At 39.1% G+C, this 14,611-nt stretch overlaps 1 protein-coding gene across 2 annotated transcripts in view; it reads left to right on the top strand.

Annotated features, from left to right (window-relative positions):
* The window catches only part of RNF115 (ring finger protein 115), an 84,144-nt gene that overhangs the window by 39,030 nt on the left and 30,503 nt on the right, over positions 1-14,611 (top strand). For both annotated transcript variants that reach the window (XM_045478927.1, XM_045478929.1), the window contains one exon: positions 9,783-9,994. In XM_045478927.1, coding sequence (XP_045334883.1) covers positions 9,783-9,994 — 212 coding nt within the window. The remainder of the gene's footprint in view (positions 1-9,782; positions 9,995-14,611) is intronic.

The following is a 14,611-nucleotide window of genomic DNA, read 5'->3' as shown; positions in this document are numbered from 1 at the left end:
ATTTTTGGTTCCCTTCCCTTATGTTCATCTGTTTTGTATCTTAAATTGCACATGAGTGAAGTCATAGGATACTTATCTTTCTCTGACTGATTTTGCTTAGCATAATACACTCTAGTTCCATCCATGTTGTTGTAAATGGCAAAATTTCATTATTTTTGATCGCCAAGTAATATTCCATTGTGTATATATACCACATCTTCTTTATCCAGTCATCAGTCAATGGACATTTAGGCTCTTTCCATACTTTGGCTGTTGTCAACAGTGCTGCTATAAACATTAGAGTGCATGTGCCCCTTCGAAACAGCACTTCTGTATCCTTCGGATAAATGCCTACTAGTGCAATTGCTGGGTCATAGGGTAGTTCTATTTTTAACTTTTTCTTTTTTTTTTTAACTTTTTTAACCTTTATTTATTTTTGAGAGAGACAGAGCATGAGCCAGGGAGGGGCAAAGAGGGAGGGAGACACAGAATCTCAAGCAGGCTCCAGGCTGTCAGCACAGAGCCCATCATGGGGCTTGAACCCACAAATTGCAAAATCATGACCTGAGGCAAAGTCAGACGTTTAACTGACTGAGCCATCCAGGAGCCCTATCTATATTTAACTTTTTGAGGAACCTCCATACTGTTTTCTAGAGTGGCTGCAACCAGTTTGCATTCCCACCAGCAGTGCAAAGCGTTCCTCTTTCTCTGTATCCTCGCCAACATCTGTTGTTGCCCGAGTTAATTTTAGCCACACTGTAAGGTGGTATCTCATTGTGGTTTTGATTTGTATTTCTCTGATGATGAGTGATGTTGAGCATTTTTCCATGTGTCTGTTAGCCATCTGGATGTCTTCTTCGGAAAAGTGTCTATTCATGTTTTGCCCATTTCTTCACTGGATTGTGTTGATTTTGATAAGTTCTTTATAGATTTTGGATACTAACCCTTTATCAGATATGTCATTTGCAAATATCTTTTGCCATTCCGTTGGTTGCCTTTTAGTTTGCTTCCTTCGCTGTGCAGAAGCTTTTTATCTTGATGAGGAATAGTTTGTTTTTGGGGCGCCTGGGTGGCTCAGCAGGTTAAGTGTCCGACTTGGGCTCAGGTCATGTTCTCACTGTTCATGAGTTCGAACCCCGTGTTGGGCCCTGTGCTGACAGCTCAGAGCCTGCTTTGAATTCTGTGTCTCCCTCTCTGTCCTTTCCCCACTCGCACTGTCTGTGTCTCTCAAAAAATGAATAAATGTTAAAAAAAATTCTTTTAAAAAGGAATAGTTCATTTTTGCTTTTGTTTCCCTGGCCTCTGGAGACATTCAAGTAAGAAGTTGCTGTGGCTCAAGTCAAAGAGGTTGTTGCCTGTTTTCTCCACTGGGATTTTGATGGCTTTCTGTCTTACATTTAGGTCTTTCATCCATTTTGAGTTTATTTTTGTGTATGGTGTAAGAAAGTGGTCCAGGTTCATTCTTCTGCATGTCGCTGTCCAGTTTTTCCAGCAGCATTTGCTGAAGAGACTATCTTTCTTCCAGTGGATATTCTTTCCTGTTTTGTCAATGATTAGTTGGCCATATGTTTGTGGGTCCATTTCTGGGTTGTCTATTCTGTTCCATTGATCTAAGTGTCTGTTTTTGTGTCAGTACCATACTATCTTGATGAGCACAACTTTGTAATACAGCTTGAAGTCTGGGATTGTGATGCTTCCAGCTTTGGTTTTCTTTTTCAGGATTGTTTTGGCTATTCAGGGCCTTTTCTGGTTCCAGAGCGTCCAACTCTTGATTTCAGCTCAGGTCATGATCCTCGGGTTGTGGGATCGAGCTCTGTGTTTTGCTCCTCGCTGAGTGTGCAGCTTTGTTAGGATATTCATTCATATTCTCTCTCTCTCCCCCTCTCCCTCTCTCCCCCTCTCCCTCTCTCCCTCTCTCCCCCTCTCCCTCTCTCCCTCTCTCTCTCTCTCTCTCTCTCTCTCTCTCCCCCTTTCTCCCTCTCTCCCCCTCTCTCTCTCCCTCTCTGTCTCCCTCCTCCCTGCCCCTCTACCTCTTCCCCACTCATGCTCTTTCTCTCTCTCTCAAAAATAAAAAATTAAAAATATAAATAAATAAATGGTACTGAAACATTTGGATAGTCACAGTACACAAATATGAGCTTAGATACATACTTCATTAAAGTTTATTTATTTTGATTGAGAGGGAGCACGTAAATGGGCGGAGAGCAGAGAGAAGGAGAGACAGAATTCCAAGCAGGCTTCTTGCCATCAGCGCAGAGCCTGATATGGGGCACGAACTCAAGAACTGTAACGTTATGACCTGAGCCAAGATCAAGAGTCAGACGCTTAACCGACTGAGCCACCCAGGCGCCCCTAGATACATACTTTAAACCATATACAGAAATGAGCTCAAGATAGATAGTAGACCTAAATGTAAAACTTTTGATAACTTGAAGAAGGAAACATAGGAAAAAATCTTTATGACCTTGGGTTAGGCAAAGATTTCTTAGATATGACCCCAAAAGTATGCTCCATAAAAGAAAAGGCTGATAAATTGGACTTCATCAAAATTAAAAACTTCTACTCTTCTTCATAAGAATGAAAAGACAAGCCACAGTCTGGGAGAAAATATCTTCAGATTATTTATTTCATAAAGGACTTGTATCCAGCTATATAAAGAACTTCTTAAAGTGAAATAATCTTCACCAAAAAAGATGTACATAGGGCAAATAAACATGCAGAAAAATGTATCCAGCTACATAAAGAACTTCTTAAAATGAAATAATCTTCACCAAAAAAGATGTACATAGGGCAAATAAACATGTAGAAAAATGCTCAACATCAAAAAAAGAAATGCTCAACGTCATTAACCATTAGGGAAATGCAAGTTAAAACAACAGTGAAATACACCACTGCACAACTCTCCGGATGGCTAAAATTTGAAAGGCTTACCATACTAACTCGGTGAGGCCGTGGAACAACTGAAATTGAATACAAAAATGGCACAATCACTTTAGAAAACACACTAGCTGGTTTTTTTTTTTTTCCAAAGATGTATCTGCATATATAAATACGTACACAAATATTCATAGTGACTTTATTTCTAATAGCTAAAAATTAGAAACAATCTAAATGTCCATCAACAGGTAAAAGGTTAGACACATTATGGTAACCATATTATGGAATACTTCTGAGCATAAACCATTGATACATACATGTAAAAATGTGGATGAATGTCAAAATAATTGAGTAAAAGAAGCCAGAGTATACACAATATCCCCTTTAAATGAAATTCCAGAAAATATAAAATTCTAGAAAATACAAACCACAGAAAGATCAGTGGTTGCTTAGGGTTAGGGAGGGGTAGGAGGAGGGATTACCTAGGGGCATTAGAATACATTTGGAGGTGATGGTTGTATTCCTTATCTTGATTTAGTATTTTCATAAAGTTGTGCACTTTTTCAAAATTGTACTCTAAATTGATTTATCTCTGTGGGACTAGTATTTTTTAAGATATAATTCACATACCACATAATTCACCCATTTAAAGTGTACAATTCAATGGTTTTAGTATGTTCATAGTATACAACCATCCCCACTAATTCTAGAACTTTTTCATCACCCCAAGAAGTAACCCTATACCCATTAGTAGTCACTCCTTATTCTCCCCAGCTCCCTCAGTCCTAGGTAAGACCACCAATTTATTTTCTCTGTGGCTTTGCCTATTTGGGACATTTTATATAAATCATACATTATGTGACTTTTGTGACTGATGTTTTTCACTTATAATGTTTTCAAGGTTCATTCATGTTGTAGCATGTATCAGTACTTTATTCTTTTTTTAAATTTTTTTATGGCTGCATAATATTTCAATTGTATGGCAAAACAATATTTCATTTACTCATTCATCAGTTGGTGGGCATTTGGTTGTTTATACTATTTAGTTGTTATGAATAATGAATATTTGTGTACAGATTTTTGTGTGACCATATGTTTTTCAGTTTTCTTAGGTATATGACTAGGTGTGAAATTGCTGGGTCATATGGTAACTCTTTAACTTTTGAGGAACAGACCATAGTATTTTAAAAGGTGCTCATCTGATCATGGTTAGCGTATAGCAGATTGTGCTAAATGGAAAGTACTGCCCATTCCGGGTTGTTTTTTTTTTTGTTTGTTTTTGTTTTTGTTTTGAGAGAGAGAGAGCACGCAGGTGGGGGAGAGAGACAGAGAGAGAGAAGGACAGAGGAGCTGAAGCAGGCTGTGCACTGACAGCAGCAAACCCCACTTGGGGCCTGAACTCCTGAACCATGAGATCATGACCTGAACCAAAATTGGAGTTCAACGGACTGAGCCACCTAGGTGCCCCACATCCTGTTTTTTTGTATTGAAATACATAAATATTTCAGTCCATGTATTTTCAAAAGCATTGTCTTTTTACCTCCATTCAGAATAACATTTCAGTTAAAAAAAATTTTTTTTTTAATATTTGTTTATTTTTGAGAGTGAGAGAGACAGAGTATGAGTGGGGGAGGGGGCAGAGAGAGGGAGGGAGACACAGAATCTGAAGCAAGCTCCAGGCTCTGTGCTGTCAGCACATAGCCCGACGCGGGGCTTGAACCCATGATCATGACCTGAGCTGAAGATGGACACTCACCTGCCTAAGCCACCCAGGCGCCCCAACATTTCACTTTTTCAAGCAAAACTTGTCAAACGGTCTCTGTGATTCTTTTAAATGTTTCACCCGAACTTTGTAATAGTGTTCTCTGTTTTTACTTGTATAAGCCATGTTCTGAATACCCAGTTTTGTATATGAGCTATTTTTTTCCTCTTACGCTTGTCTAAGTCTGCTCAGAGGCAAATGACCTGAAAGTGTTCTTATCTTGGTGTTGATTTGGTATACATTTGTGTAATGCATTTTTTATCCTGTGTTCTGTGGTCAGGGTACACTATTATTTTGGGACAGGTACATTGATATTATTTGTTTGCACTAATTTGTGGTTTCCAAACAAGTAACAAAATGCCTTATGCTGATGTTGAAGCTGCTTCTGAACTTGGGTTCCTTCAGAATTTTTACATGTGTTAGATGTAGTAACAATTTGTAAACAATTATCAATGCATATTATTGATATTATGGTCTTGGTGCTTGATTTTTCTTCTATTCAAATTTTCACATATTTAGTTTTATTATTTGAGAGAGGGAGAGCGTGTGTGCTTGAGCAGGGGAGGGGGCGGAGAGAGAGAGAGAGAGAGAGAGAGAGAATGAGAGAGAATGAGAATATCTCAGGTAGGCTCCATGCTCAGTGTAGAGCTCAACATGAGGCTCTGGGGTCATGCCCTGAGCTGAAATCAAGAGTCGGACGTTCAGCCAGTGGAGCCACCTGGGTGCCCCCCTACTTAGTTTTTACATTAATTATAATGATCATTTGGAGAGTTTTCTGTGAGCAAACTTTATGAAATTTTATTCGTATAGTACAGGAACTGTACATTTCCTATAGTTTATGTGAGTTGGATGTTGGAGAACATGGAGGAGGTCATACTTTTTCACTTATTAAAGGCAAGTGTAGTTTTGGATATTTAAATGTTGCATTTACCTTGGAATTTGGAGTCAAGAAAAACTTTGTGTTGTAAACCACTTTTCAGACTAGAAGCAAGTGATCTTTACCAGAGGGGGCTGTCCCTAGAAAACAAAAGGAAATAAATCTGATATGATAAGAAGTACAAATGGCATTTAAAATGAAAAGGTGCTTTATCTCATTAGTATTTAGAGAAATCTTATTTATGTTTTTCTTACCAGATTGGACATTAGAAATTTCAAAAAGTTGTTAAAAAATAGTATTGGCAAGAGTATGGAGAATGTAAGCTCTTATACTCTTGTAGGAGTATAGATTGGTATAGCCCTTTGGAGGGTAGTTTGGTACTATCTAACAAAATTTAAAATACTCAGTGATTTTATTTCTGTGCTTTCCATAAGAAAGAAAGAATGCTTCCTACTACATTTTATGGGGCTAGGATAACCTGATAGCAAAACCAGACAAGGATAGGACACAAAAGGAAAATCAGAAGCCAATTCACTTGAATGTAGATGGAGAAAACCCCAGAATAGAGTCCAGCAATGTACTGTGTTCATCCTAAGAATTCAAGGTTGGGTTAATATTAAAGGCTAGAAGTAGTGATAACATTTTAAAGTATTGAACGGAAAACCTGCCAACCAAGAATTCAAAATCTGGCAAAACTGTCCTTCAAGAATGAAGGAGAGAGAGACGCCTGGGTAACTCAGTCAGTTGAGCATCAGCTTTGGCTCAAATCACGATCTCACGGTTCGGTTCGTGAGTTTGAGCCCCGCATTCGGTGAGCTTGCGCACCGGGCTCTGCACTCTCTCTCCCTCTCTCTCTGCCCCTCATGGGATTCTTTCTCTCACCCTCTCTCTCTGCCCCTCAATCACTTGCACGCACGCTCTCTCACTCAAAAATAAATAAGTTAAAAAAAAAATGAAGGAGAAATTAAGACATTCCCAGATAAACAACGTTTCAGGGAGTTCATTGCTAATAGATAGACCTTCTACATAAGATATGCTGAAGGGAGTCTTTCAGGCTCACTACAGACCTATTGAATTTACTTTCTGGAGTAGGGCCAAAGAATATACATTTTTTTTTTTTTCAACGTTTATTTATTTTTGGGACAGAGAGAGACAGAGCATGAACGGGGGAAGGGCAGAGAGAGAGGGAGACACAGAGTCGGAAACAGGCTCCAGGCTCTGAGCCATCAGCCCAGAGCCCGACGCGGGGCTCGAACTTGCAGACCGCGAGATCGTGACCTGGCTGAAGTCGGACGCTTAACCGACTGCGCCACCCAGGCGCCCCAAAGAATATACATTTTAAACAAACCCCCCTATTTATTCTTACACACCAGAAACAAAAACAGAAACAAAAATCTTACAGTGAGATGCCATTTTCTATCTAGTAGGTTGGTAAAAACTAAAAAGAAAAAAGACCTATGATATCTACTGCTTGCCAGGATCTGGTGCAATGGAAACTCTTGGTGGATGTGTGAATTGGCACAACTACTTTGGAAGACAATTTGGCATTGCCTTGTAAAGTAAAGACGTATAGACCATATAAAGTTGTATAGACCACCAACGGAGAGACTGTTCTGCTTCTGTAGCCGAAGACACATACATGAATGTTCACGTTGGCTGTTATAGCAAAAACCTGGAAACAGTAAGATGTTTATTGAGAAGAGAAAAGATTTAAAAAAGTATGGTATAAAGTGTGTGTGAAAATGAATGCACCAACATGTGCAGCCAAGAAAGCAAGTGCTTTCATAAAGCACTTTCATTATCCATAAGGCCCATGTTATTAGGGGTATATGCATTTCTGGTGAAACTATGAAGAAGAGGGGATGATAAAAAATTACGGGTAGTGGTTAACTCTGGAGGTTGGGGCAGGGAGGGACACACAGGGTTTCGGTGGCTTTAGTGACCTGAACTAAGAGATGGTTACATGGGTATATATTTTATTTTCTTATACCTCATTTATTATGTTATTTTAAATGTATCAAATACTAGAGATCATAGTAAAAATGGTAAAGACTAGATAAAATACAAAACATCCAGGCTATGCTACTGTTGAAAAGAATGATAATGACTGTGTGTGTTCTAAGTCAGTGCAAGCCTTTTTTCCCCTCCATGGCTTTTATCCCTCATGTAACGTTTGCAGTTTGTCTTCCTTTGGGGGGAGGGGTAGTGTCTTTTCCCACTTACAAATGAAATCCATTAGGGCAGAGGTTCTTTTTTTTCTTTTAAAAATTTTATTCATTTCTGCATCTTAACAGTTCCCAGAAAGTGATTGGGACAGAGTACATGCTAAACAAACATTTGTTGAATGGGGGGGGGTGGGGGGGGGAGGGGGAGGGAGTGTGTGTGCATGTGTGTGAACACTTATATTTAAAGATTGGAATTCTATACACCAAAGTAACCTCTGGGTAGGAGAGTAGAATTAGGGGTAGGAATTGGTCATGGCTGAATGGAGACTGGATTGCACTTCATATTTTATATCCTGCGTTTGCATTTTTGTAACATTGATTGTGTATTTTTTAATTAAAAAGGAAGGAAACATCTTTGAAAATCAAGAAGCAAAATGTAAACTTGAAAAAATAGCAAAAAATAACATTATTGACAAACCTAATCAAGAGTTGTTTAATTTCAAGAATTGAGTATGTTGAGACTAGAGTGGGGTCTGGAATCAGCTCAGCTTTTTTTTTTTTTTTTTTTAATTTTTTTTTTTTTTTTACATGTTTTTATTTATTTCTGAGACAGAGACAGAGCATGAGCAGGGGAGGGGCAGAGAGAGAGGGAGACACAAAATCCGAAGCAGGCTCCAGGCTCTGAGCTGTCAGCTCAGAGCCCAACGCAGGGCTCGAACTCACGAACTGCAAGATCAGGACCTGAGCCGAAGTCAGATGCTTAACCGACTGAGCCACCCAGGCGCCCCGAGAATCAGCTCAGCTTTAACACGCAGCTGTGCTGCTAACCCTTTCTCTGTTTGTAGAGGAGGCCGTTGTTAGTATGAGTCTCTGGAGGAAATGTTTAGTCTGGAGATGAGCTGTGAGGATTTTAAGACCTAAGGTCATGTGCCGAGCAGTTTTGTGTCCCTGTTATTATATATACATTAAATAATAAGTTTGTTTGATTTAAAACTTTGCAACAAAACAGAAAGACAGGATGTGACCAGGATTATGTACTTGGTTGGATGGAGTGAAATAAGTAGTGTTGTTCTATGGAACTCTTAAAGTATCTGGTGTACAGGTAAATAAAATTTAAATTATTTTAGTGGTGTTTTTTTTTTTCCATTCACTCTTTGTTGAATAATCCCTTTGCCAAACCCAACAAACACACATCCCCACCCCCAGTCCTCTCCCTATACCCCCAACAACACCCTTTTAATGATAAAATAAAAGTATATACAACAGAACAGTCTTAACAGATATTTCTGCACTGTCTTGTTACAGCTTTGACAATACCCCTTTCTGATAGTAGCTTCTAGATCCAAGAGAAGTATTTTATAGACCTCTGTCTCCACTCTGTGGTGATGGTGCTTTTTTACAAGTGTATGTAAATACAGCCATTTTATTTAAATCTTAGATTATTATATAGTAGAAATATGGATGTCATTTGTGATAAAACAGAAGAATATAACATTGATCTAAATGGTTGCTTATGCTTAGGACAGAAGTCCATGATCATTTCTGGCTCACATTTTTACTTCAGAAGGGGAACTGGTCAGAGGCCTGTGGATATGAGCTCAGTGTTAAGGAAGGGGTCCAGCTTTTGGTTTGTTTCTATATGAAGGAAATGAAGTTTCTTAGTATGTAAACCCCAGCATCCATGCTTGCATTTGAAAGGTATCTCTTTTCTCCTCCATAGACTTGAGGAAACGTATACTTCTTTAATTTTTTAAAGTTTATTTCTATATTTTGAGAGAGAGCATGCATGCGAGTCGGGGAGGGGCAGAGAGAGAGAAGGAGAGAGAGAGAGAGAGAGAGAGAGAGAGAGAGAGAGAGAGTCCCAAGCAGACTCTACACTATCTGCACAGATATGGGCTTGATCCATGAACTATGAGCTCATGACCTAGGCCTAGATCAAGAGTCCGATGCTTAACTGACTGAGCCACCAAGGCGCCCCAACATATACTTCTTTAGTTTGGAGCTGCTTAATTTCAAAGTGTTAAAAATTATTCCTCTCTTTTTTCAGTATTTGTTCTTACCATTTTCTCTTTCCTCTGATCTTGAAACGAGTAATGTGTTCTTTATTTCTGTTTTTTACTAGCTCTGGGAACATTTGGACCACACGATGTTTTTCCCAGACTTTAGACCATTTCTAAGTAGCAGTCCACTGGACCAAGATAATAGAGCCAATGAGAGGGGTCACCAAACTCATACTGACTTCTGGGGACCAAGTCGGCCTCCGCGGCTGCCAATGACTCGAAGATATAGATCGCGGGGAAGTACTCGTCCTGATAGATCCCCAGCTATTGAAGGGTGAGTGAGTGTTTTTAAGTTCTCTTTAATGGTAGTTTCAGTGAAGGACGTATTGGCTTAATCTAATCCTTATAGGTTCTCATACTTCTTACCTTTATGGATAAGATGGAGATCTATGGAAAGAATGAAGGTGAAGATAAATTGAATGTCTGTACTCAACTACTACCAGTTAACGAGTGATGATAAACTAAAGGATGATGAAACTAATGCTATAGGTCTCTGGTTAATTTTATTATTAGTGTCTCAGATTAATATATAGGTGATACATTTGTTTATCAAAATTTCAGAAGATATGGAGAGGGATATCCAATATATTGGGTGACACTAGGATTCAAAAAGACCTCAGCAAGTTGGAGCAATGGACTTAATATGAAATTCACTAGGAATAAATGCAGTCTTGTCTAATTGTATTAGACACTGGAGTTACAGTGGTGAGCAAAACAGATGCTGGCGCTTGATCTCATGTAGGAATAATAGATTTTGTAAATGTTTGCCATATGCATAGGACTGTGCTTAATGCTTTCTCTGCTTATCTTATTTAATCCATATGGACTAGTAGGTGCTATTGCTGTTCTCCATTTATATAAGAATAAACTGAGACTCAGATAAATAAAATAACCTGGATCAGTGGTAGAGCCAGGATTTACTTGAACCCAGGGATATATAAATCTAGTGCTGCATGGCAGCCACTAGCCACATGTGGTTCTATCAATTTAAATTAATTAAAAGTTAATAAAACTCAAAATTCTTCACACAGCCATATTTCAAGGGCTCAGTAGCTACAGATAGCTAGTAGTTACCATATTTTACAGCACTCATAGAACATTTCCATTATCTCAGTCCTATTGGACAATGCTGTTCTAGAGCCTGTACTCCCTCACACATACACACAACCTCTAGGTTTTATTATTAATAGTTAACTTTACTTATCACCTACCTATCCATCTGTTTGTCCATTAGTTCATATTATATCTTATAAATTTCAAAGTTAGTTGTAGACATTTCTTCTTAGGACAGTCATAGAATATAGGAAATCTAATTTAATGGCATTGTCTAGGACGAAAACCAAAAAATCTTAGACCATTATAAGAATTCATGGTAAATCTGTGCCAGTTAGAGGTAAATCTGTGCCAGTTAAACTGCATATAGATTACTTTAGCTGCTCTACCTAGTGTGGATTGCATTGTTGAACCTAGCTAGTTCTTCTCAAATTTTACTTCCTATGCACTTTTTTTTTCTCCCACCCACTAAACTGCCAATTTTGGATCCGTGTTGTGGTCTGCTTTTCCTTGCTCCTCCCCTGGGGGATGGCTGAGCACTGCTGGAGGAAAATCATTAAGTGTGCCCGTCGATGCCCCTGCAACTGGCAAAGTATATTTAATCTTCATTAGACTGTCAGTGCTTTTGATTAGTCTTTTAATTTGCATTCCCCTCAGGAAATATTTTGATCTTTCACCAAACTTCATTCCAGATTTCCCATCTGGTAGGCTGATTCTCAGCAGCTGACTTATATTCTTCATTTTGAAAATTGAGGCCTTAGACATGAACTCCCAAAAACCCTGTGTCCAGTTTCTGTACCTAATATTTATTTCTCCTTCCAGTCTCCTGAGATGAGGTATCCTTTGTTTTCACAGTAACTCCACCAGCCCATGTTTCTGATTCATTCTTTACCAGCTTCTTCTGAGATTTAGTTTCATCCATTTTCTTCTCCTTGCTCCCCTTTTCCCCTTTGCTACTCCCGCCCCCCCCCCCCCCCCCCCACTTCCGCAGCATGGTTTTCAACACTGGCTGTACATTAGTGTCACTGAGGATATTTTAAGAAACACTGATGCCTGGTCCCGGTCCCCAAGGATTCTGATTTAGGTATTCTGAGTGAGATCCAGGCATTGGTAATTTTTAAAACCTTCTGAGGTTATTCTGATTTTAGCCAGAGTTGAGAACCATCGCTTTAGTTACTGCCCAATCTTACTTCCTTTCTTTTTCAATAAAATTTCCTAAGAGGACTCTGCATTTATTTTGTGTACTTTCTCATCTCTCATTATTACTGTGCTACTATAATTTGGCCCTCCTATCACTAAAATCGCTGGTGACCTTCTAGTTGCAGACCCAGTGGATACTTGGAAATCTTTATTGTTTGGCTCTAACTTACTGAATTCAACATTTTCCTCCCTCTTGAAATTCTCTACTTCTCTGATTTCCATGACAGTAAGTTTTCTCGATCTACCTCTTCTCAGACTTTTCCTTCTTGTGGATATTTCCTAAATATTTGTTTTCCCAAGGTGTTTTCTTTATTCTAATTTTCTTTAGTCTGTAGCAGGGTTCTTAGATTTGGAACTTACTGACATTTTGGACTAGATAATTCTTCGTCGTATGGGGGCTCTCCTGACTTCTGCCTACTACATGTAGTAACCACCCCCCCATCCCTCCATTTATTTATGACCACCAGAAATGTCTTCAGAAATTGCCAAATGTCCCTTGAGGGAGCAAAATTTTTGTCTCTCAATTCTTAGGTTCTCTCATAATTCTAATAATTACATACTAAAGATTCTCGGAGCTGTATTTCTATTTTGACCTTTCCCCCAATGTAAGACTTGAATATATAACCTCTTGTTAGACACTCCCATCTGGATATTCTATAGATGCTCCAACCTCACCAAGATGGAAGCGAAATTCTTTTCTTCCAAACCTGATCCTTTTTCTCTATCTGATTTGGATTGGAAGTACCATTCTCTACCCAATTTAGAAACTGAGACATTAACCTGGACTCTTTCCTTTGTCTCACTCAAGTCTCCAGTCATTAATTCTTCCTGATCTTTATTTCCTATTTCTCAAGTCCTGTTTTGCACAGCCATTTCCCCTGTAGTTCACATCCACATCTTTTCTTACTTGCCTGCACTCTTGCACTAGCCTCCTGCCTCTTCCTTCTCCTTCAGAGCTCTCCCGTGTTACCCTTGCAGGATCATATACCTAAACTTTCAAATCTGTATCACTTTTTTGTATAACATCCATTCTCATAGGGTTCATAACTTCACATACAAGGTCCTCTGTGTATTTGGACTCTCCCAACCTCTGCAGCCTTGTTCCCTGTCACTTCCTGCTTTTCTTTTATTCTGCCAATAAAAAGCTTATTCTCTGCATACACCATGCTGTTTCTAGCTTCTTTATCTTTGCTTAATCTGTTTCCTCTGGCAGAAATAACCTTTACTGCTTTCTTTCTTTTCTCTTTACTTACTGCTTTCTTTTTACTTACTTACTGCTTTCTTTTTTTCTCTTTAATTTTTCTTAATGTTTATTTATTTTTGAGAGAGAGAGTGCAAGCAGGGGAGGGCAGAGAGAGAGAGGGAGACACAGAATCCAAAGCAGGCTGCAGGCTCTGAGCTGTCAGCACAGAACCCAGTACTGGAGGGGTCAGATGCTTAACTGACTGAGCCACCCAGGTGCCCCCTTTTACTGCTTTCTTTTTTTTTTTTTTTTAATTTTTTTTTTCAACGTTTATTTATTTTTGGGACAGAGAGAGACAGAGCATGAACGGGGGAGGGGCAGAGAGAGAGGGAGACACAGAATCGGAACTTTTACTGCTTTCTTAACCCAATTAATCTGGTGAATTTAAGAAACCTCATCTGACCTCAGGACTATATCAAATACCCTTCTTTGTGCTCTCCTAAGGCACCTCACGTACTCCCCTAACATAGTTCTAACTGTGCCAGTTGAAGTTCTATTAATACTAGCTAGCATGCAGGAAGCATACCATGTCAGGCTTGACATTCATAAGCCCATTTAATGTTCCCCAAAACAAGGTGAAGTAGGTACTGTCGAGGAAAATTGAGATTGTACCTTATTAGAGTATATGTTAGTTATCTGTTGTTGCATAACAAATTATCCTAAAACTTGGTGACTTGAAGGGTAATAATCACATATTATCACTCACAGCTCTTTGAGTCAGGAATTCAAACAGAGCAGGAGATAGTTTGTGCTGTGTGATATCTAGGACCACAGCTAGAAGACTTAAAACCTGAGGGCTGAAATCCTTTGCACACCTATTTGTGTACGTGTCTGGTGGTAGTGCTAGCTGGTGGCTGGGCATCTAGTTCATGCTGTCGGCTGGAAAATCCACACATGACCTTCCTTGTTTTTTGGTTTTTAAGTTATTTATCTTGAGAGCGAGAGCACAAGCAGAGGAAAGGCAGAGAAAGAAAGAGGGAGAGAGAGAATCCCAAGCATGCTCTGTGCTGTCAGCATGGAGCCCAAGGCGGGGCTTGAACTCATAAACTGAGATAATGACCTGAGCCAAAACCAAGAGTCAGATGCTCAACTGACTGAGCCACCCGGGTGTCCTTGACCTTCCTTAGTTTTCAGTCAAGTTTAGTTTTTTTTGTTTTTTTTTTCCCCCCAAGATGTCCATTCGTTTGTATTTGTCTGAGTGTTTCTTCATTCAGATTAAATATCTGGACAAGAATATCAAATAAATGATGTATCTTTCTCAGTGTTTCATAACAGAGGGGGCACATGATGTTAACTTGTCCCATCATGGGTAATGTTAAGTATGACCATTTGGTTAAGGCAGTGTCAGCCAAATTTTTCTTATAAAGAAAAATTATACCCCTTTTCCTCTGTAAT

This window comes from Leopardus geoffroyi, chromosome C1 (assembly GCF_018350155.1).
Source record: "Leopardus geoffroyi isolate Oge1 chromosome C1, O.geoffroyi_Oge1_pat1.0, whole genome shotgun sequence".
NCBI classification, from domain to species: domain Eukaryota; kingdom Metazoa; phylum Chordata; class Mammalia; order Carnivora; family Felidae; genus Leopardus; species Leopardus geoffroyi.
The sequence above is the reverse complement of the archived record's forward strand: the minus strand, read 5'-3'. Positions and strand labels throughout refer to the sequence as shown.